Here is a 23,035-nt window from a genome sequence, read left to right as displayed (position 1 = left end):
CAGTTGCAATTTGGCTCAATTGGGTATTCTTGCCATTTCCCTCGGATATCTTTCCCGTCTCTGGCTGAAAATGTCCATTTGCCGGGGTCTGTACGACCTCCAAAGCTTTGGCAAGACTTCGAGTAGTAATTCCCGAGGGACCGGGTAATTCTGTTGGTTCCGGCTGCGGCTTGTTTGGAGAACAATTGCCAACAACTAGTTTTGCTTGAGATAACGTACATACTACGGCTACAGTTCGGACAATCATCGTGATCAGGGAACCATTCTTCCAGACATGCTTTATGGAAAACGTGATTGCACGGAGTACAAAAACACGGCTGAGTACTGGACATTTCGGAGCAACAAATGCCGCAAAAGTTTTCCGAGCTCAGCGGATTGTTTTGCTGAGGACTATGTCGCAGCGGCATTTTTTATAAGATTTTTTTATTATTTTTTTTTTTATTATTATTATTTTTTTTTTTTGCTATATTCTACCAAATTTTTCCTAGGGGGACATTTAATGGGTGACATAATAAGATAGGGATAGGAGTTGCGAATCTTTGGAACAGCGACAAAAGAATTGATTTTGTTTGGGCTATGGTTTCTAATTTGCATTGTCTTAGTATCAGTGCACTGGTTTAAGTGTCCCCATATGATTCGGCAAGGATACGCAAGCAGCATACGCGCTAGTTCCAGACAACCATATGCACCCACGGCTGCCGCTGGAATAATACCCGCCAATGGTAAGGGTATGAGTGAAGACCAAATCTGGGACCGCCATCTCTGTGCTTCCTTCACCTGTACAGAGACAATCAGTACTGATATCCGGCCTAAACCAAATATGCAATATTTGCATATTGTATGCAACCGTATGCTATGCGCAAAGAGTAACAATACCAAATCCGAATCAACCTCACAATTCAATCTATTGAAACTAATATTCGCTGAATCAACTGTAGCTTGGAGGACGCGACCTAAACCAATCTCGCTTGTTCGGTATGAATACGCAAGCAGCATATATACACATTCCAGACAACAACTTGGACTAGCCCGACAGGATGCGTCAACATGGGAACTACTTTCTCAATTCCGGATGATCACTTAAGCTTCCCTTCGTCGTAGACTCGACGACTTCCCCATAAAACTCAGAGGAACAACCAGTATTAGGATCCAAGCAGAATCCGCAATATTCTGAAATTGTATCGGAGCAATGACCAGATCGTTTAGAGAAAACTAAAGTCAGCATTAAGCATATGAATACAAACGAGCAATAGGTGGGACGAGCCAATAGCTGATTTTGTTGCTAAAGTTACCAATACTTTTTACTGTCACTATAACTTTGGCTAGTGCCCCACGTTGGGCGCCAAAAATTTATGTAACATTTCCACGATATACATATTTCTATCCGTGAGTAGGGGATGGATTGGTTTGGTTCCGTGCTCATTCGGTAACTTGGGGGGGTTCGTTTGACCGCGTCTCGACTCCTACTACATAAACTTTAAATTTTTTTAGAATCCCGTGACTCTACCGGGAGCGAACTCCGAAAACTACACTATGCCTATTCCGAGCATAACGGACATTAAATGGCACAATCATAGGGCGTACCCGAAAAGTACTAGGGGCTTTCGTCGGCGTGTTCCAAACTCTCGCGGCCGTGAGGTCTTGCGATGGAAGTCGACCCACACGATTCTATACCCACCCTTCCATGATTTCCAGTGGTGCGAAGGTTCTGGAAATCCCTATAATTCTTACCCTACCCCATTACGTCACCCTGTCCCTAGGAAATTATAAGTCTACTCCATGTTCATTGCTAATAAAATTCAATATATTTCGTTGTACTTCATCATAGACATGTTGCTTCAATCAAAAACTAGCAAACCAAGTTTCACTTCCAAAAATAACACAAGTATTGAACTAGGGGGGGTATGAAAAAGGTTTTTTTTTTTTTTTTTTTTTTTTTTTTTTTGTAGTCTGTTACTTTATGATTAAGTTTTTCGGTCTCCAACCCGCAAAAATAAATTCAGTTTTGGGAACTTTCACATTCCCGCCTATCGAGGTAGGACTGTGACGCAGAGTTAAGGAAAGTTACATAGTCATATAAGTGCTCAGAAGGAACCAAAAAAAATTACAATTAAAACTACACTATGCTACGAAATCCGGATCCGGTCCGGATCCGTGGCGGCGTCTTCTAGGCCGTCTCAGACAGCGAGTTAGCGGCGCAGAGGGGGGGGGGGGGGGGGGGGGGGGGGGGGGGTGGTGATCTCTATGCCCTCTCTGCGCGTACGTTAGATATGGCGCAAGGGTTATGGCCGGTGGAGGTTATGTCGCCGGGCAGGTGGATGCTTCAACGACTCCAAAAGGAAAAAAAATCTCGGCCCCACACCAAGGTCGACTCCGAAGAGTACTCCCGTCAAGGGTGGGAGTTTGGTGTGGGTGGGGCAGACCTTTGGGAGAGCCGGGTGGCTACCGCTCGGGGCCAGGGCCCTATGGGCGAAACAGAACCAAAACCACGAGGGCTAAGAAAAAAAATCTAAATTTTCCCTACAGGGCACTTTAACATACCGGTTTTTCGGACTTTTCCACGGAGACACGAGCGTTGGGTTCTTCTGGCAGAGCTGCGGGACGCACGGGTTTGCAACAAGAACAACACTTGCTGGCGAGGCGAGGCAAATATGCACTTTTCGCCAGGGTAGTTTCTTGCCAGTTTTCTCGGCGCACGGTTATTAATTTTCGCCCGATTTTTGCGGCGCGCCCACCGTGTGGGATTTTCCCCGTTCCGTTTTATTTCTTTTCGGTTTGTCTTTGTGTCACTTATTTGGGTTACTTTTCTTTTCTTTTGGGCTTACACGTGGTCGATTTAGTTATATATTTGCTACCGACGCGGAGATAGCCACCGGCTGCACAGATTCAAATTTTCGAAAGAGAACGTTATGGTGCTTTTGCACTGCTTAAAAAAGAGCTTACCGATCTTAAAGCTCGGCTTCGAAAGCTCCGTTGCGATGCGCTGCACAGCACTTACGGCAGCTCAGCTCAGCTGTTCCCTACCTCGAGCTTGCTTGCACCCACCCCAACTATACTATGCCCTGCAGCGATAATTGGCCCAAGGTTATTGCATGCGATATCCGAGCACCATAGCGATAACCTATTTTGAATCGGTATTGTCCAACCGCAACCGTTACACCCTCTCCTAATGGGCTCTGCCATTGCTGCTTGCGTGTTCTCTCTCTCCCCCGCTTTCACTCTCTGCCTATGCGCGCATCACCTTTGGCTCCGCTCGCCCTCTTTATTTTTTTGGGGCATTGTCCTTGCAGCTCTGAGTATTGAACTCCAACAACGCACTAACACTTTCCTTCACTATGTAAACTGCGGATCTTAATTGGGCCTTGTTAACTTAATTTGGCATACGGCACGTTTAGGTAGGATTTGCGCGATTTTCCTCCTTTTTCTCCGTTCTTATTTCGCCGGTTGCTGAACTTTCTCGCGCTTTGACAATATTCTTTTCTTGACTTTGGAACTTTTTCCTTAATGATTTTTGCTGAGCTTATTCGGGGCGATGTTGGTCGCTCGACATCCAAATTCCAAAAGGAAGATGGACACGCTCCCATCCACTATGAGACCGGTCGGATCCGCTGGATGACGTTCGAATGTCATCGTTTTCTCCTCTTTCTCTTCAACTGCCATCAGCGCTAACTCGCCCCCAGAGGGAGCCAACCTTTCAGAGCACCGTTTTAGAGCCCCTGACTCAAAAACCCCCTGTAGCAGCGAGACTATGGCTGCCCATACAACGCCGTTGGCGGTCCATTTAGTTTTCGCCCTTAGCTCATCTACAAGCCTCCTACAAACAATAGCCACCAATATCTATTGCCTTATCAGTATCTTAGCCTGTTTCGGCCGATGATGATAAGCAATAAGAAAACGAAGCAACACGCTCCCACACATGCACTCAGCAAGCAGTACTCACGCACACTCTTGTGGAGCTTTAGTTATTGCGACGGTGCTGTCCAAAATCACATTTTTTTTATCACATTTCACGTGCATTTCGATTCTTCTATAATGTTCCTTTTGACTTTCAGTGAAGGCAGGCGGCATGCGTATTGTCCAGCACAAGCCCACTGCATCGGAGCGTGCCCCCAAGGATGCCGAGGATTGCACTGGTCTGACAGTAAGCGCGACCACTATATGGGGAAACTGTATATATTATTAAATTCATTGCACATTGTTATTACAGCAACCCGTTAGCGTGAACTCGGCTGTGGTGAGCGGTGCTCCTGTGAAGGGACACACGGACTTTACGCCCGCTTCTGCCCAGGTGGCACACTTGCCTAAGCCCCAATGTCTGTTCAGCAGAAGACTCAGAATCACATCCAACAGCCCCGCAAGTGAGGTCTTCCCTATCCTACTAACTAATTACTTTGATCTTTCGTTGAAATTCTTCAAATCCAAATGGTATTGAAATCCACTTTGTAAGTGATTTTAGTTAACACAATCCTTATATTTTTGCTACTGCATTCCAAATGAATTTCAATGTTTTGCTAATTTTATGCTTTAAATAAAGTTTTTCCTTTTGTAAATATTCGGATAATGGCGGCTTGTAAAACAACTCTATATTCGGATAAGCTTTTTTAAGTATTTTGTTTTATCATCGATCTGCATTTACTCGTAGGATCATTCTCTTCTGATCTTCTGAATCACTTGTGCTGCTAGCCTTATCTAGATATCTAAATAGATAATGCAAATCTGGGTAGATTGGAAGATGTAGGAAAAGTGACCAATGCCCTTGTAATTCCCAAGTGCTTTTTCGGGACAATCGACATATAAAAGCGGCAGCTCGGGCTGGAATGTTGCCTCACTGAGCTTCGGTGGTCCGGGGTGCGTACTTCAAATCCGTAGTCGATTAGCGTCGAAGTGGTTCGATTCCACCTGTGGGGCGACTTACAGAAGAGGTGGAGCTGAGTCAAGTCGAAAACTTTTGTAAAATGTGAAGAAGTGTGCTTTATTTTTCTTCCATAACTATTTAAATTGGATTTGCTGCGTTAACTATCTAAGGTCTTAGAACGGCCACATCTGCATACACACCCGGGTAGTTATCGAGCGCACACTTGTATCCCCAGGAGACGATGCCCACCAGCAAATGGTTCGCTACCAGAGGACCACCAGAGTCTCCCGTGCAGTCATCCCTCGCTCGATGATCTGCAGCTGGACCGTCTGGAGGCTTCCGGCGTAGCTACCGTCCTGCACTGTGTAGCCCCAGCCGCTAACGGTGGTATTTGTTCCGCCTGAGGGACTTGTCCGAAGCTGAGAGGTGCGGACAGACGCATCACGGCAATATCTTAATGGAGATATTTCAAGTCGAACTTCTCGTGTACCTTGTAGGCCGCTACAGGTACCAAAGTTCCGCCGTAGTTGTGGTGTTCGGCACCCACGCGCACCTTCATCAGAGTAACGGATTTCCCGTCCAAGCAGTGCCCCGCCGTGATAATAATATCCTTGCTGTAGATGACGCCGCCGCATTCGTGACGTGCACTGATCTGTATGGACACCTGCCAGGGCGCATTGTGAATGGCCTGCTCGGCTCCGCCCACAATGCGTCCCTTGGTATCGTTGGCTGTGGTTACTCCAAGAATGAGGAGGACGAGAAGCAAAACTATCCCAGTGGCGGTCATGTCTGCGAACACGTCGAAAGCCAAGTACAAACTGCTCTAGTGATGCATGGATCCCGATCATATCGGAGCTCTTCGAAGGGTTGTAAAATAAATCGCCGGCTATTAGCGGCTTATCGGCGACCGCAATAGAGAGATTCCTGAGTTTCTTTGGCTCCGTAATTCGATGGGTAATGTACATACTACACTCTACATGAAATACCCAACCAATTTTAGCCCTCACTCCACCTGAGTTGGCTGTTTGTTACCCAGGCAACAATCGGAAAACATATGAGGCAACTACTCGATTGATTTTGCCATATTTGAAAACAACTGGAGCAGCATGGACGACTTGAAAATAACGCAGGAGGATCTGCGACGGTTGCGGGAGAGCTGTCTACAGGGAATTCGCGAGAGTGAACTCTACCAGCTGCGGAACGACGCCAAGCTTCGGGCTGTCCATAGCACACAGAGCTACGAGGAGTTCAAGTAAGTTTGCCTCTGCCTTCTCCACTTGAATGCTACTTATTCAACCCCAATACTTGCAGGGACATTGTAGATGCAGCTCATCTGCGTCCCGTCACCAAGGCGGACAAGGACAATGCACAGACGAAGAGTCGCCTGTGGAACTCTGCCACACGTGAATGAAACCTATGATCCTTAATAAATACATTTGCACAGAGTAATCTTCAACATGTTATTTAATTTCGCAATAGTTCTTAGACCGAGCTGGCGGCGCTGACCACCCAGGAGCGGAGAGCAGCAACATCGGCGTAGACACCGGGGTAGTTGGCGTAGGCGCAGCCATAGCCCCAGGACACAACACCTACGAGGACACCGCCGGAAACCAATGGGCCGCCGGAATCACCCTGGCAGGCATCCTTGCCGCTGGAATAAGCGCAGATCATGGTGGACTTGATCTCACTGCCATAACCGTAGGTGGAGGAAGCGCACTGCGACTGGCTGACGATGTTCACGTTCACATACTGCAGGGTGGTGGGGATGGAGCTGGAGCCGTATGACAGGGTACCCCATCCGGAGACGGAAGCAGCAGCACCGTTAGCGGGAGCGGAGCTGGCCAGACCGATAGCCTTGATGGTGGAGCTGAGGCTCAGGGCAGAGCTCAGCCTGATGACAGCGATGTCGTTGACCATGGTGTTGGCGTTGTAGCCCTCATGGTTCTTGAAGGACGCAACCTTGACGACGGTGCCGCCGGAGCTCCAGTAAGTGGAACCGGCACGGACCTGGAGGGTCGAGGCGGACACGGACTGCAGGCAGTGAGCAGCGGTCACAACGATGCTGGCGGAGTAGACCGAGCCACCGCAGGAGTGGGAGCCACTGCGCTGCAAGGAGATCTGCCAGGGGAAGCTGCTGATGGTGGTGGCGGTGCCTCCAACAATGCGGCCATCCAGCTGGGGCAGGAGACCCTCTGGGATGGTGCCTCCCAGGGCGCAGGCGACAGCAGACAACAAGATCACGAACTTCAACATATTGCGAATACAATGAGTTGTTTGAGAACTGTTGGCCTCTTTTATAGGTGCTTACTATCACCTCAAAGAAAATTAATCAGAGTTTCCAATTAATTTTATCACGTGTACGAGGGACTAAATTAGGACCAGCAAAATGGCCAATGACTTACCCATATGTATCTGGGTGCTATCTCTGATAATAGACCTTAGTCTATAGATGTATGTATATATGAATATGCATACATATATAAAGCTGTATGGTTTGATGGTGTTCCCTGTTTCAGGCGTGGTGTGCCGTTCTCATACTATATATTCCCACCTTGTGATAATAGTACGATCGTACGGACGCCTGCATCTCGAAAAACACAACAAAAGAAGTCGTGACTTTGTGAATCGTGGCACACGGGCCGCGACACTATTTTACCCGGTACTTAGTTTATATACCTATACATATGTAATCTTATGATATATTGAAATATTTGACTTATGTGCAGTGATATATTTACCTAGCGATCTACTTAAATTTAATTTATATTTAAATAATACCCGGTATTGACCATATTCTTATTGACAGTGTCGGCATAACTCAAAAATGTGAAAACTAGTCCTTAAATCAAATAAATAATTAACTAAGGACTTATTTTTACATATTATAGAAAATATATAGTTTAATAACTAACTATACATATCTATAGCATATTTCCTAATGAACACCGAAGAGTATACCAAAAATTCCGAAACAACAGTTGCTCCAAAGGTCATTGATAAGAAATCTGCCTCAGTAAATAAATATGCTTTATAAAAAAACCTCTAAATGGAGCTATCAAAATCGAAAGGTGCGCTAGCATTATGTCAATGCTGACAGCCACTCCACAAACTTAGTTTCCGTATCAGTGTTTCGGAAAATCCCATTTCAATCACTATCTCTCAAAGGACTATGCTTGCTCTGGAATCAGAGTTTCGGCATTTGGGAAAAGCCCATTTCAATCACTATCTTTGGAAGAAAAATATCAGCCTTTCGAATCAGAGTTTCGCAAGATATTCCACATTTAGATGAATACAAAGCCGAACCGAATGACAACTTGTGAGGGATCTTGCAGCAATCAGTTCTTTTTCATATAAAACAACAAACCATCACTGATTGTTATATATGACTGATTAAATAAGCTTAAAGAAGAACTCTACTTGTGAATGGCGCTGAACGGAAAATGATTATATACCATTTCTTTTTGCAGCTGATATGGAAGTGATTGATCCCCAAAGTTCCATGACACAGCTCTTTACATGGCACATCATATATCACTTAAGTTATCATTGCTTTCCAATCTTCAAAGCTGTAGCAACATTACGGCAACATTGAAGGGCAAATTCTTAAAAGGTATTCTTACTCCCAGCGAAGAATAGATAATACTTATTTAGAGAACTTCCATTCCAAATTCGAAAGGAGTATCATCCATATCCCTTAAGAAAAGGTTTAACCAAACCATTCCCAGAATGATGTATGATGTATATAATAAAAACGAGGGGGAACGTTGTGAGTTGCTGCGGACACCGCAACTCTACAGTAATACCCGATACTTAGTCAGTATGGCTCTCCTCCGGCAGACGCCGCTAATATTAAACGACACGACAAAGAGTTCGTGCGAGAGAGACAGAAAATCAATCTGAGCGTGACGTCGGGGGCTGCGTAGCCAGTGCAAATTGATTTGTTCCTTTTGGCTATAAAAATTATCTGATCTGATCCAGATTCAGCAATCTGATAGATATGGTCATTATCTACGATTCTGCGTTTTTAGTTTTCTCGAATGTGCAATATTGTGGATGCAACAGATTTTCGTTCTTTGTGTGGGCGGAAGGGGGTGGGGCGAAATGTGGACACGAAACGGTCAAGGTCCGATATCACAGGAGTGTGGATACCAAATTTGGTTGCTCTGGATCTTATAGGTTCTGAGATCCTTGAACTCATATTTTGCAATTTGCAAAACCGACCATGAAACCTGTGTGTTAGAGAGAGACAGAGCGAGAAAGAATGAAATTGTTTTCTTGATTCTGGCTATAATAATTATACGATCTGGTTGAGATTTTACACTCTAGAACATATAGTCATCCTCTACGATTCTGCGTTTTTGGTTTTATCGTATCTTTAAAAATGTGGATGCCACAGATTTTCGTCATTTGTGGGGGCGGAAGTGGGCGGGGCGAAGTTTTGAAATATTTTTGAAGCAGTGACATATCACAGAAGTCTGGATCCAAAACATCGTTGCTCTAGCTCTTATAGTCTTTGAGCACTAGGCGCTGAAGGGGACGGACGGACGGACGGACGGACGGACGGACAGACGGACAGACAGACAGGGCTCAATCGACTCGGCTATTGATGCTGATCAAGAATATATATACTTTATGGGGTCGGAAACGATTCCTTCTGGACGTTACACACATCCACTTTTACCACAAATCGAATATACCCCAATACTCATTTTGAGTATCGGGTATAAAAAGATATTAAGTGTGTTCAGATATTGTTTAATTTCGCAATAGTTCTTAGACCGAGTTGGCGGCGTTGACCACCCACGAGCGGAGGGCAGCAACATCGGCGTACACTCCGGGGTAGTTGGACAAGGCGCAGCCATAGCCCCAGGACACAACACCAACGAGGACACCGCCGGAGACCAATGGGCCTCCGGAATCACCCTGGCAGGCATCCTTGCCGCTGGAAGCAGCGCAGATCATGGAGGACTTGATCTGGCTACCATAGCTGTAGCTGGAGGAGGCGCACTGCGACTGGCCGACGATGTTCACGTTCACGTACTGCAGGGTGGTGGGATGGAGCTGGAGCCGGAGGACTGGGTGCCCCAGCCGGAGACGGAAGCAGCAGCACCGTTACTGGGAGCAGAGCTGGCCAGACCGATAGCCTTGATGGTGGAGCTGAAGCCCAGGAAAGAGCTCAGCCTGATGACAGCGATGTCGTTGACCATGGTGTTGGCGTTGTAGCCCTCGTGGTTCTTGAAGGACGCAACCTTGACGGCGGTGCCGCCGGAGCTCCAGTAATTGGAACCGGCACGGACCTGGAGGGTCGAGGCGGACACGGACTGCAGGCAGTGAGCAGCGGTCACAACGATGCTGGCGGAGTAGACCGAGCCACCGCAGGAGTGGGAGCCACTGCGCTGCAGGGAGATCTGCCAGGGGAAGCTGCTGATGGTGGTGGCGGAGCCTCCAACAATGCGGCCATCCAGCTGGGGCAGGAGACCCTCTGGGATGGTGCCTCCCAGGGCGCAGGCGACAGCAGACAACAAGATCACGAACTTCAACATATTGCGAAATGAATACATTGTCTGTAGAACTGGGTTTCGCTTTTATAGGTGTTTTGCAGCCTATTCCTTTCTTTTCGCTGGTTTGTTGAATATGTTGAAGTTCGTGATCTTGTTGTCTGCTGTCGCCTGCGCATTGGGCGGCACCATCCCCGAGGGTCTCCTGCCCCAGCTGGATGGCCGCATTGTCGGTGGCTACGAGACCAGCATCGAGGCTCACCCTTACCAGGTGTCCCTGCAGCGCAGCGGATCCCACTTCTGCGGTGGCTCCATCTACTCCCACGACATCGTCATCACTGCTGCTCACTGCCTACAGTCGATTGAGGCCAAGGATCTGAAGGTTCGCGTGGGCAGCACCTACTGGCGCTCCGGCGGTAGCGTGCACTCGGTGCGTGCTTTCAGGAACCACGAGGGATACGACGCCAGCACCATGGTCAACGACATTGCCATCATCCGCATCGAGTCCGAGCTGAGCTTCCGCTCGAGCATTAGGGAAATCCGCATTGCCAGCTCCAACCCACGCGAAGGAGCCAAGGCTGTTGTCTCCGGCTGGGGCACCACCGAGTCCGGCGGCAGCGTCATTCCCGACCATCTGTTGGCCGTCGACCTCAAGATCGTTGATCGCGAGAAGTGCGCCTCCGACGAGTTCAGCTATGGCAGCAAGATCAAGGACACCATGATCTGCGCCTACGCCGAGCACAAGGATGCCTGCCAGGGCGATTCTGGCGGTCCCCTGGTCTCCGGCAGCCGTCTCGTCGGCGTTGTCTCCTGGGGCTATGGCTGCGGCGATGTGAGGTATCCCGGTGTCTATGCTGACGTCGCCCACTTCCACGAGTGGATCGAGAAGACCGCCGACGAAGTCTAAGGCTCTCACTGTGTAGTCCCTTGACAGAAAACACTTCAATAAACCGCAATCAAAATTGATTTGGTATCTCTTCATTCCGTCATTTTGCGTCGTGGCTGTAATTCTATTCATGGAGTCCACTCACCAGATAACGCCATGTCAGTGGGGGTCTATAAAAGGGCCGGTGTGCGTTTTGTAACCAACCATTCGCTAGCAACGCTCAACATGCTGAAGTTCGTGATCTTGTTGTCGGCTGTCGCCTGCGCCCTGGGCGGCACCATCCCAGAGGGTCTCCTGCCCCAGCTGGATGGCCGCATTGTTGGAGGCTCCGCCACCACCATCAGCAGCTTCCCCTGGCAGATCTCCCTGCAGCGCAGTGGCTCCCACTCCTGCGGTGGCTCGGTCTACTCCGCCAAAATCATTGTAACCGCTGCTCACTGCCTGCAGTCCGTGTCCGCCTCGACCCTCCAGGTCCGTGCCGGTTCCACCTACTGGAACTCCGGCGGCACCGTCGTCAAGGTTGCGTCCTTCAAGAACCATGAGGGCTACAACGCCAACACCATGGTCAACGACATCGCTGTCATCAGGCTGAGCTCTTCCCTGGGCCTCAGCTTTAACATCAAGGCCATTGCCCTCGCTACCTACAACCCAGCCAATGGAGCCTCTGCCGCCGTCTCCGGCTAGGGCACCCAGTCCTCGGGCTCCAGCTCCATCCCCACCACCCTGCAGTATGTGAACGTGAACATCGTCAGCCAGTCGCAGTGCGCTTCCTCCACCTACGGTTATGGTAGCCAAATCAAGAGCACAATGATCTGCGCTTATGCCAGCGGCAAGGATGCCTGCCAAGGCGATTCCGGCGGCCCATTGGTCTCCGGCGGAAATCTGGTCGGTGTTGTGTCCTGGAACCATGGCTGCGCCTACGCCAACTACCCCGGTGTCTACGCCGATGTTGCTGTCCTCCGCACCTGGGTTGTCAGTGCTGCCAACTCGATCTAACTGAATAAATTATCCCTTCAGTAAATTCAATAAAGTTTTGCAAACACTATTTCGAAACTCTCCCTCTTTTTGGGATTTAAGGAAACCAAACGTTATACTCCTCTTAAATGATTATCGAAGAAATAAGGATAAGGCGTGCTTAGGCGGAAGTTGGTTCTTGCTTACAGATTCCTATCACTTCACACGTTACGAGTATCTTTTGAGGGTTTCGAGGGAATTCACCCGAATTACGTCGGTCATTATGGTTCGCGGTATTCGTATTGTGCAAGGGTATATTGTATTCGTGTATAAATACGTTGCATTCATAAGGCATGTAGCATGGAAGATGCATATTCTGATTTATATTTTCAAAGCGATTTCAATAGACAGAAAAAAGATTAAGAATAGTGAGTATTGGTGGGAGACAACTAGGTATATCTGTGTAGAGGGTATCTTCTAGTCGGAATGTGGCTTTTTACTTGGTTCTAATTGATATCCTTGGTTTTAAGTTTTCTCGAGAATGGGGTAAACATTTGCCTGTCGGCACTCAAGTGGTGTATCTAATCAATCCTTGAGTGCATCGCGTGGCTAGGTTTCCACTCCATCTTGACTGTCTGGACGGCTACGTCATTCGTACATCAAGATTAATTGACCGCAACATAACAGAACAGATAAGTTTTGATTGATTTAGACAGTAAAAAATATAATTTTTCTGTATTTTGTTTTATTTTCATTATTTTTTGATTGAGTTTACTCAAATGATAATAGATTGTACAAGCCATATAAAGATCGTTCTCAAGAAGACTATCTTTGCAGATAAAACAAAAAAAATGTTCATCAAATACAAAAAATAAAAATAAATATATTTTTATAATGAAAGTCCCTTTTAGCCGATAAATAATTTAATACATTTCACCATTTATTCTGGGAACTCTTGGCAGATAATATTGTTTATAAAGTCTTTTTGCAATCTGATAACTTTCAATTTAATTTAAAGAGCCTGCTCTGTTTTTATTGACGATTGCAGCACCTGGGTGTGGTTTGATGAGCGGTTTGATACTGAATGGACGACTGCGATAGAGAAATTTGGGGTATCTTCGTTATATCATTGATTAGGTAACTTTTGAGGGTAATTAGTTAAAGTAATGACTTTTTGATGACCTTATGGGAAATTCTACTCGTATATTGGGGCCACAGGTACACTATTAGATCGTAAACCCCAAAACGAAAACGAGGGGGAACGTTGTGAGTTGCTGCGGACACCGCAACTCTACGGTTATACCCGATGCTAAGTCAGTATAACTCTCCTCCGGCAGACGCCGCTAATATTAAACGACACGACAAAGAGTGCGTGCGAGAGAGACAGAAAATCAGTCTGAGCGTGACGTCGGGCGCTGCGTAGCCACTGAAAATTGATTTCTTGCTTTTGGCTACAAAAATGATCCGATCTGATCCAGATTCAGCAATCTGATAGATATGGTCATTATCTATGATTCTGCGTTTTTAGTTTTCTCGAATGTGCAATATTGTGGATGCAACAGATTTTCGTTTTTTGTGGGGGCGGAAGTGGGCGGGGCGAAGTTTTGAAATATTTTTGTAGCAGTGACATATCACAGAAGTCTGGATCCAAAACATCGTTTCTCTAGCTCTTATAGTCTTTGAGCACTAGGCGCTGAAGGGGACGGACAGACGGACAGACGGACGGACGGACAGACGGACAGACAGACATGGCTCAATCGACTCGGCTATTGATGCTGATCAAGAATATATATACTTTATGGGGTCGGAAACGATTCCTTCTGGACGTTACACACATCCACTTTTACCACAAATCTAATATACCCCAATACTCATTTTGAGTATCGGGTATAAAAATAAGGTGTGCTTTTTGCGACAAAAATGCGAGTACTCAACCAACTCATCCACTCAAACGACGTACAACACATTATAACACATGCCGATGAACAATCAAAGTGTACCATATTTATATCTTTAAGACAATAAGTCCATAAAAGGTGTTCAAGTGCGTACTTCCGAGCGGCAATGCGGCAACAGTTCTTCTGATTCCGTGCGGTGGGTGCCTTTGGCAGATAAGAAGTCGTGGCGATAACGATTGGGACGACCGGATTACGCTGAAGAGTCTCTTCAGGCACGCGGATGCTAATTCCCGAACTTTAATGATTGCACGATACTGTCAGACGGAACACTCGATCACTCCAGTGGTGCTCGATGGAAAGCTACAAATAGGACTGCATGGATCAGCACATGGCTTAGTTTTCTCCGAAAATGCACGGATTAGTAGCACTGTTGGCCTGCCTGGCTGTGGGCAGTGCCTGGGCAGGGACTGTCAGCGTCGCTCGCAGTCCCTTCGCGCGAGAGGGTCGCATAGTGGGCGGCGAGGACACCACCAGGCCCATCCCTACCAGGTGTCGCTGCAGACAAAGCGTGACTCCCACTTTTGCGGAGGCAGCTTGGTCAACAAGAACACCATGGTGACGGCGGCTCATTGTCTGCAGGGCCGCAAGGCCTCCAAGGTCTATGTCCGCCTCGGTTCTACGCTGTACAATGAGGGGGGACTGGTGGTGTCGGTCCGAGAGCTCGCATACAACGAAAAATACAGCTCCAGCACCATGGAGTTTGATGTATGAATCTTGAAGCTGGCCGAGGAAGTTTAGGAGACCGAAGATATCCGCTACATAGAGCTGGCCAAAGAGACGCCAGCCACGGGGACGCCTGCCATTGTCACTGGGTGGGGATCTAAGTGCTACTTCTGGTGCATGACCCTGCCAAAGGTCCTTCAGGCAGTGACCGTATACATCGTGGACTGGCAGTTGTGTGCCTCGGATGAGTACAAGTACGGCGAGATCATCTACGACACCATGGTATGTGCCTACGAGAAGAAGAAGGATGCCTGCCAGGGCGACTCCGGTGGTCCTCTGGTGGCCGAGAATAAGCTCGTGGGCATTGTGTCCTGGGGCTATGGCTGCGCCTCAAATCTGCTGCCCAGCGTCTATGCCAGTGTACCCGCTCTGCGTGATTGGATCGTTGAGAATGCCGAAAGTCTGTAGATCTTTCCATAGCTCATTGTTTGGTATAGTTCGTTCCGAATCATGTATACTTTCAGGGATTCCACAAAATTCCAGTACCTAAGAGATTAAAAATCAATCAGAAAGCTCTCTAAAGCTAAGTAAGTGTCTTTATATTTATATTGAAAATCAACCAAAACCAAACTGTTTCGAGGGTGCTTATCGCCAATAGTCTCTTAGTCAGCCATGGTCTTCTCATGCCCTTGGGTGGCTATAAGCAATTAGTTTGCCATTTGCCATCTTATCGGGGTAATACCCAATCCAATTTATTGACCAATTCAAGATAGTCCCAAAGCTTTTGGCTGATTGCAACGATCCCTTCCAAAGAAATTTTAATAGCTTCCTGAACAACAAAATGAACAAAGCTCGATCCGCGCCCGCCGCCGCCCTTCTTCTGCTGGCCATCTGCGCCGCGAATGCTGACCTGGAAGGCCGCATTGTGGGTGGCGTGGACACCTCCAATTACTTTGCCAAATATGTGGTACAGCTGCGCAGACGCAGCTCCACCAGCAGCGCCTATGCGCAGACCTGCGGCGGAAGCGTTCTGGACAGTCGGACGATTGTGACCGCTGCCCATTGTGTATACAACCGAGAGGCGGAGAACTTCCTGGTGGTGGCCGGGACCGATAACCGGGCTGGAATGCATGCCCTGGTGGTGCGCGTGGAGCAGCTGATCCCTCACGAGAACTACAATGCCACCACAACGGATAACGACATCGCTCTGGTGATCGTCTCGCCACCGCTGCCCCTGACGGACGCCAGCAGTATTGGAGCGATTGAGGCAGCCACAGAGCAGCCGCCAGTGGGCGCAGTGGCCACTGTCAGCGGATGGGGCTACACCCAGGAGAGCGGCCTGTCGTCCAATAAGCTGCAGCAGGTCCAGGTACCGCTCGTGGACAGCGTCCAATGCCAGGATACTTACTACTGGCGACCCATCAGCGAGGCCATGCTCTGTGCAGGACTGCCAGAGGGTGGCAAGGATGCCTGCCAGGGCGACTCCGGCGGACCGCTGGTCGTCAACAATCAGCTCTTCGGCATCGTGTCCTGGGGCGAGGGCTGTGCCTGTCCCAATACTCCCGGTGTCTATGCGAATGTGGCCCATTTCAAGAACTGGATCGCCCAGCAACGGGCCACTTATGCATAGGTTAACATGCAAGGGGTGCGACATGCGACCTCTGCTCCTATATGATACTCGTACTAAAATATTTAAATAAATAAAAGTGTAATTTAACTAATGAATGGGGAAATTTTAAAATACACTTTTAACAATGAGAGTGTGGGGTCACAGGAGTGTGGATACTTAACATGGTTTCTCTAGCTCTTATAGGCTCTGAGATCTGGGCACTCATCGGGACGGACAAACATATATGTCTCGATCGATTCGGCTATTGATGCTGATCAAGAATATTTACATATACTTTATGGGGCGGAAACGCTTCCTTCTGGGCGCTACACACATCAATTTTCACCACAAATCTAGTATACCCCTATATCATTTTGAGTATGTCGTTAGAGAGACATGTTATGACGTGTTGGGTCTAATCGGAGTTGATTTCTTGATTGTCGATTGCACTCTGTAGGTCCATTCCGTGTTCAGAGCGGAGGATTCCGCATGTTTTAAAAAAATGTTAAATATTTTACTCTATTTTAATTCATGAGTAGTATTATGCAACTTTTCAATTGCCAACTGATCCAAAAGCAACAACCAATGGTATACGCTTGTAACGAACCTAAAAGGTTTCGATACAATCCGTCCCCCGACTTATAATGAGAGCATCGCACCACACCCCGCAACCAACGCCCCCCCTCCGCAAGCAACCACCGATCAACACGCGCCAACTCTATAACGATGACCAAAAACATCAGGTCACGCGAACTTTCCCCACTCCAGGCCAAGCCATCGGCCAAGGGCGGTCTTCCGGGTTCATCGACGGAGGAAAGTCGACGCCGCGAAAATCTGCGACGATCACCAAGAACGGCAAAGTGCACCCCGACGCGGAAGTGCATTTGTCAAACCCGCAGACCCAGCAATACGGGCCTATAAAAAGACGGCGACGAGAACCAAAGAGCAACTTACGCAGAAACCCGGCTCAGAGTACGGACGTGGTACCAAAAACTTACGCAGAAACCCGGCTCAAAGTACGGACGTGGTACCAAAAACTTACGCAGAAACCTGGTTCGGAGTACAGACGTTGTACCCGGAATTTACAAGAAACACCGGCGATCAATTAAACTAAGTTCATTTAAAGTGCTAAGAATTATAATAAAGTGTCGAATTATCAAAGTAACACCTGATTGCGTAAGTTCACTCCAACCAGCCGAGGCACCGACACTACCAAACCCCGAGTCCACGCACGCCGTTTCGTAAACACGACGAGCGACGTTCACTCCAGCCCCGATCCACTTCTCTACGATAGGCCGCCCCCCCGACGCCGCCCTTAAGGTTCCATCCATTTCTACAAATTTCTTGTGGATTGACCCCTGGACGTGACTGAGCTTACCTCAGCCTGAAATAGGTCCATCACAAGTGGCGCCCGAGCAGGGACCCAAGGGAACGTCAGCGAGGGTTTGTGGAATAAAACCCCACGGCCACTAGAGAAGAACACAAGAAAACGACCCGAAGAAAACCCCGACCTCGCACAATACCAACGGCAAGAGTTGCGCAACGAGCAGACGAAAGAGGGACACTGCGACAGAGAAACGCTAACAGTGCCGTCACCCCGAGAAGAAATTCGAAGCGTCAGCCGCGAAGCTCGACACAGTGCCCTAGTGAAGGAAAAGCGCAAGCCCAGCGAAACAGCCAACTCGAGTAACAACCGGAGCGATGGAATCCCATACAGAGGAACAGCCCAGTGGGTATTACCCTGGAGAATTTGTCGCCAACCCAGGGGTGAGTACCGGCTGGATACACAAACGCCGCCGAGAGGAGCTGGAGTCCTTCTCGGAGGAATTTGGATTCAGCCGCGAGGGTAACGTGGAAGATTTGCGGAGAAATTTCGCCGAACTAGTCGCCGGGCCCCTCGAACACGATGCCTGGGTCAGGTTGGCAGAGCTCGAGTGGCAGTACGCCAGATCGCCAGGACGAGCCAGATCGCCCCAGCCCGACATCTCAGCACTAACAGAGAAGCGGAAGACGGACCCCAAACTCAGCCTACAAGTTCCAGGAGTCATGGAGGGCAAAGCCAGCACCTCACCGACATCGATAACCGTCGAAGATCTACCGAAGCCCCCGCCCCCGGAGCCAAGGCCTTCGCCCATGAGAAGGATCTTGCCGACAGCAGGGGGAAATGGCCCCACAGACGGTCACCACTACAGTCAGGCCGCACAGATGGCGGAACGGATCCGAAAGTGGGGAATCCAGTTCGACGGGCAGGACGACCCACTGTCGTTCGTCGAACTACTGGAAGAGCGTGCCCTCTCGTACGGGGTAGACATGAACTACGGGCCGCGAGCCATGGCAGAGCTCCTCACCGACCGAGCCAACCGTTGGTTCCGCACCAGCCGACTCCAGAGCGCCTCTTGGGTCGATTTCCGCCAGGAATTCCTAGTCTTTTTCCTACCTCCCCGGTACTTCGAGCAATTGGAAGACCAGATCAGGGACCGCAAACTAGCGGTGGGCGAACCGTTCAAGGACTTCGTCATCGAGCTCCGGTTGCTCATGCACCACGCCGGGTACGACGAAGCCAAGGAACTTAGCCGGATCTATGACAACACCCTCCCGGCGTACCAGCTGTACGTGCGAAGGCACGAACTGAGAAGTCTGACGCAATTAACAATGTTGGCCACAAAGTTCGAGAGTATCCAGGAACGAAACGTACCGGCGACCCTCATCCCCCCTCGACGGCGCAACAAAACGAAAGCGGGACGAATGGGGCCCAATTCCGAAAGCCTCACTGGAACACCTCGGAACCCCGCGAGGAAGCCGCACCAGGCCGGCGCTCCAGCACAGGAAACGGCACATCGAATGATTACCACACCTATCGCCAACCCACGCGCAGCCTGTCGACGCTGCGGAGAAGCTGCACATGTTTCTCGCGACAGCACCAAACCATCGATCCTCTTCTGTTGGGAATGCGGCAGGCGCGGAACGCGCACCGTGGGCTGTTGCCGCCGTGACCCGTCGGGAAACGACTCGCGTCCCCGGCTGACTCGGGAGCAGCCGGACGCGACGCTTCCAGTGAGAGTGACCATCGGAGGACGGCGCGCGGAAGCCACGGTCGACACCGGGGCGTCCCGAAGCTTCATCAACGCCGACGTCGCCCGCAAACTCGGCCGCGACAACGACCTGCGAGCCGCATGCGTCCCGATACGCCTAGCAGACGGCTCGGCTCGCGAGATAACTCAGATCTTGCTAGCGCGCGTCAAACTAGACGAACAAGAGGTACAGATGCCACTCTTGGTACTACCCAACATGGTAGAGCAAGCCATCATATGGATGGATTTCCTGTGCGCCATTGAAACCACAATACAATGCGGCACCACGCGCCTCCATCTCCAAGGCTCCCAACGCCCCATCCCAAACACGCCGGGGAAAGGAACCCAGGACGCCCCTCCAGAAGACAACCCGGCCCCAGCAACGACAGCAACAACGAGGTACCACCTCCGACCGCCACCCTGGCCCCACGCCTGGAGCCATGTCGGTGAACTTCACCGCCCAAACTAGCCGTTGGTCAAACGCTACGATCGCCATCGAGACCCGCACGTTCGTACATCACGCTGAGTACAACGTCGCGCAAGCACCCCCCAGGACACACACGAGCCCCCTACTCATGATCGAGGCACCCGCCATCGTCGCCAGCATAAGCGAATACACTCGCGAAGTCGAACCACCAAGCGCATTCGACACAACAATCCTCCCCGAGAACCCCGACCACACTTGCGACCCAGGAATAGACGACCCACCCGAGGACGATTCGGAACGAATCTCCGACCCATGGCCTCCCGACATCGCGCCGAAAATACGGAAATTTCTAGACGAGGAGCTGCCAACACTCGCGGGCCTCCGAGGGACGACGGATCTGACGGAACACACCATCGTCATGAGGGACAACCGACCCATAAAACATCGGTACTACCCGAAAAATCCAGCCATGCGGCGGATCATCGATGAACAGGTCGACCAACTGATAGCTGAGGACCTAATCGAACCATCCCGGAGCCCCCACAGCGCGCCAATCGTCCTGGTCCGCAAAAAGGACGGGAGATGGCGCATGTGTGTAGATTATCGGCAGCTAAACGAGCGTTCTATCCCGGACGCGTACCCGCTACCCAGGATCAACTACATACTAGAGCGACTCCGAAATGCCCACTTCATCACGACCCTAGACCTGAACGAGGGGAAACGTTGTCAGTTGCTGCGGACACCGCAACTCTAGGGTTATACCCGATACTAAGTCAGTATGGCTCTCCTCCGGCAGACGCCGCTAATATTAAACGACACGACAAAGAGTGCGTGCGAGAGAGACAGAAAATCAGTCTGAGCGTGACGTCGGGCGCTGCGTAGCCACTGCAAATTGATTTGTTCCTATTGGCTATAAAAATGATCTGATCTGATCCAGATTCAGCAATCTGATAGATATGGTCATTATCTATGATTCTATGTGTTTTTAGTTTTCTCGAATGTGCAATATTGTGGATGCAACAGATTTTCGTTCTTTGTGTGGGCGGAAGGGGGTGGGGCGAAATTATGAGATACACGTTTTATAGTGAGATCTAACAGGAGTGCGGATACCAAATTTGGTTACTCTAGCCTTAATAGTCTCTGAGATTTTTGAATATCCCCAGATTTTCGTCCTTTGCGGGGGCGAAAGGGGGTGTGGCGAAATTTTGAAACAACCTCGTCTCGGTCCGATATATTAGGAGTCTGGATACCAAATTTGGTTGCTCTAGCTTTTGTAGTCTCTGAGATCTAGGCGCTAATGTTTTACTCTAAGCAAAGCCGCCTATGCTTCGTGTGTGTTAGAGAGAGACAGGGCGAGAAAAAATGAAATTGTTTTCTTGATGCTGGCTATAATAATAATACGATCCAATTCAGATTCTGCAGTCTTAAAGATATGGTCATTCTCTACAATTCTACGTTTTTGGTTTTCTCATTTCTTTAAAATTGTGGATGCCACAGATTTTCGTTCTTTGTGGGGGCGGAAGTGGGCGGGGCGAAGTTTTGAAATATTTTTGTAGCAGTGACATATCACAGAAGTCTGGATCCAAAACATCGTTGCTCTAGCTCTTATAGTCTTTGAGCACTAGGCGCTGAAGGGGACGGACAGACGGACAGACGGACGGACGGACAGACAGACAGGGCTCAATCGACTCGGCTATTGACGCTGATCAAGAATATATATACTTTATGGGGTCGGAAACGATTCCTTCTGGACGTTACACACATCCACTTTTACCACAAATCTAATATACCCCAATACTCATTTTGAGTATCGGGTATAAAAACGGGTATTGGCAGATACCAATGGCCCGCGACAGCCGGAAACCCACGGCATTCACGATACCCTGCCGAGGATTGTACCAATGGAAAGTGATGCCTTTCGGTTTACACTCCGCGGGAGTCACGTTTCAACGGACCCTCGACGCCGTTATCGGCGCAGACATGGAACCGTTCGCGTTCGCATATCTCGACGACATCGTCATCGTCGGGAAAAGCTTCAAGGAACACTTGAACAACGTGAAAGAAGTTTTCGCACGACTGCGGAAGGCAAACCAACGGGTCAACACGGACAAGTGTGCCTTCTTCCAACGCCGGATCAAATACCTGGGCCACATGATCAGCGAAGAAGGTATCCACACGGACCCCGACAAAATCGCAGCCGTAAAGGATCTTAGGCCGCCGACCAACCTGAAGGAACTACGACAATGCGTAGGCATGGCCGGGTGGTACCGCAGATTTGTCCCAAACTTTTCCACCGTAGTCCAACCAATGTCACTGCTGCTGAAGAAAGGGAAAGCATGGACATGGGGCCAAGAACAACAAGACGTCTTCGACGAGCTGAAAACACTGCTCACCACCGCACCGGTACTCGCCTGCCCAGACTTTAACGTCAAATTTTCACTGCAGACGGACGCAAGCAACCTTGGAGTAGGCGCAGTCCTCACCCAAGAGATCGAAGGGAAAGAGCGGGTCATCGCATACGTCAGTCGACGCCTCAACAAGGCAGAAGAAAACTACTCGGCCACCGACAAGGAATGCCTCGCCGTCATCTGGGCGATCCCAAAACTGCGATGCTATCTCGAAGGCTACCGATTCGACGTCATAACCGATCATCTCGCACTAAAGTGGCTGAATACCCTCGAGAGCCCTTACGGTAGAGTAGCAAGATGGGCGCTCGAACTACAGCAATACCAATACGACGTGCAATATCGGGCCGGCAACCAGAACGTAGTCGCAGACGCACTGTCAAGACAACCACTGGAGACCCTCTCCCGCATCGAGGATGACGACACAGCATGCACCTGGCTTAAACAAAGGATCTAACAAGTCCAAGACGAACCCCAGAAGTACCCAGACTACACGTACGAAAATGGGCAGCTATACCGCTATCTAGGACACGGAGCCGACGACGATGACTACATACCGTGGAAACTATGCGTGCCCAAAAACGGCCGGACGAGAGTACTCCGCGAATGCCATTACGAACCAACGGCAGGACACCTTGGCGTCCGGAAAACCATCCTGAGGACAACACAACGATACTACTGGCCAGGACTACACCGAGACGTGCGACGG

General features: G+C 49.4%; 5 protein-coding genes and 4 pseudogenes across 5 annotated transcripts; 6 read left to right on the top strand and 3 right to left on the bottom strand.

Annotated features, from left to right (window-relative positions):
• The first annotated feature begins 4,045 nt into the window (after window positions 1-4,045).
• On the top strand, window positions 4,046-4,552 carry LOC117193966 (annotated as a pseudogene).
• Window positions 4,553-4,993: 441 nt separating this feature from the next.
• On the bottom strand, window positions 4,994-5,671 carry LOC117193758 (annotated as a pseudogene).
• A 193-nt stretch (window positions 5,672-5,864) lies between these two features.
• On the top strand, window positions 5,865-6,304 carry LOC108160776 (coiled-coil domain-containing protein 103). The gene is made up of 2 exons (XM_017294978.2): window positions 5,865-6,107; window positions 6,167-6,304. The coding sequence occupies exons 1-2, from the start codon at window positions 5,962-5,964 to the stop codon at window positions 6,264-6,266; spliced, it is 246 nt and encodes an 81-aa protein (XP_017150467.1). The 5' UTR covers window positions 5,865-5,961; the 3' UTR covers window positions 6,267-6,304.
• Window positions 6,302-7,133, bottom strand: LOC117193757 (trypsin delta). The gene has a single exon (XM_033398487.1). It carries the CDS (start codon window positions 7,106-7,108, stop codon window positions 6,338-6,340), a length of 771 nt encoding a protein of 256 aa, XP_033254378.1. The 5' UTR covers window positions 7,109-7,133; the 3' UTR covers window positions 6,302-6,337.
• Window positions 7,134-9,594: 2,461 nt separating this feature from the next.
• On the bottom strand, window positions 9,595-10,416 carry LOC117194072 (annotated as a pseudogene).
• A 73-nt stretch (window positions 10,417-10,489) lies between these two features.
• LOC117194102 (trypsin epsilon-like) lies at window positions 10,490-11,316 on the top strand. Its single transcript, XM_033398743.1, has one exon. It carries the CDS (start codon window positions 10,490-10,492, stop codon window positions 11,258-11,260), a length of 771 nt encoding a protein of 256 aa, XP_033254634.1. The 3' UTR covers window positions 11,261-11,316.
• A 133-nt stretch (window positions 11,317-11,449) lies between these two features.
• Window positions 11,450-12,282, top strand: LOC117194074 (annotated as a pseudogene).
• Window positions 12,283-14,420: 2,138 nt separating this feature from the next.
• LOC117194080 (trypsin theta) lies at window positions 14,421-15,396 on the top strand. Its single transcript, XM_033398718.1, is given in 2 exon segments — window positions 14,421-14,621; window positions 14,624-15,396. Coding segments are annotated over 2 exon segments (780 nt in total). The 5' UTR covers window positions 14,421-14,500; the 3' UTR covers window positions 15,283-15,396.
• A 243-nt stretch (window positions 15,397-15,639) lies between these two features.
• LOC117194079 (trypsin eta) lies at window positions 15,640-16,533 on the top strand. Its single transcript, XM_033398717.1, has one exon. The coding sequence runs from the start codon at window positions 15,656-15,658 to the stop codon at window positions 16,442-16,444; it is 789 nt and encodes a 262-aa protein (XP_033254608.1). The 5' UTR covers window positions 15,640-15,655; the 3' UTR covers window positions 16,445-16,533.
• The last annotated feature ends 6,502 nt before the right edge of the window (window positions 16,534-23,035 follow it).

The sequence above is a fragment of the Drosophila miranda genome, assembly GCF_003369915.1.
Source record: "Drosophila miranda strain MSH22 chromosome Y unlocalized genomic scaffold, D.miranda_PacBio2.1 Contig_Y2_pilon, whole genome shotgun sequence".
NCBI lineage: Eukaryota > Metazoa > Arthropoda > Insecta > Diptera > Drosophilidae > Drosophila > Drosophila miranda.
Note: the sequence above shows the minus strand (reverse complement) of the source record. Positions and strands in the feature narration are given on the sequence as shown.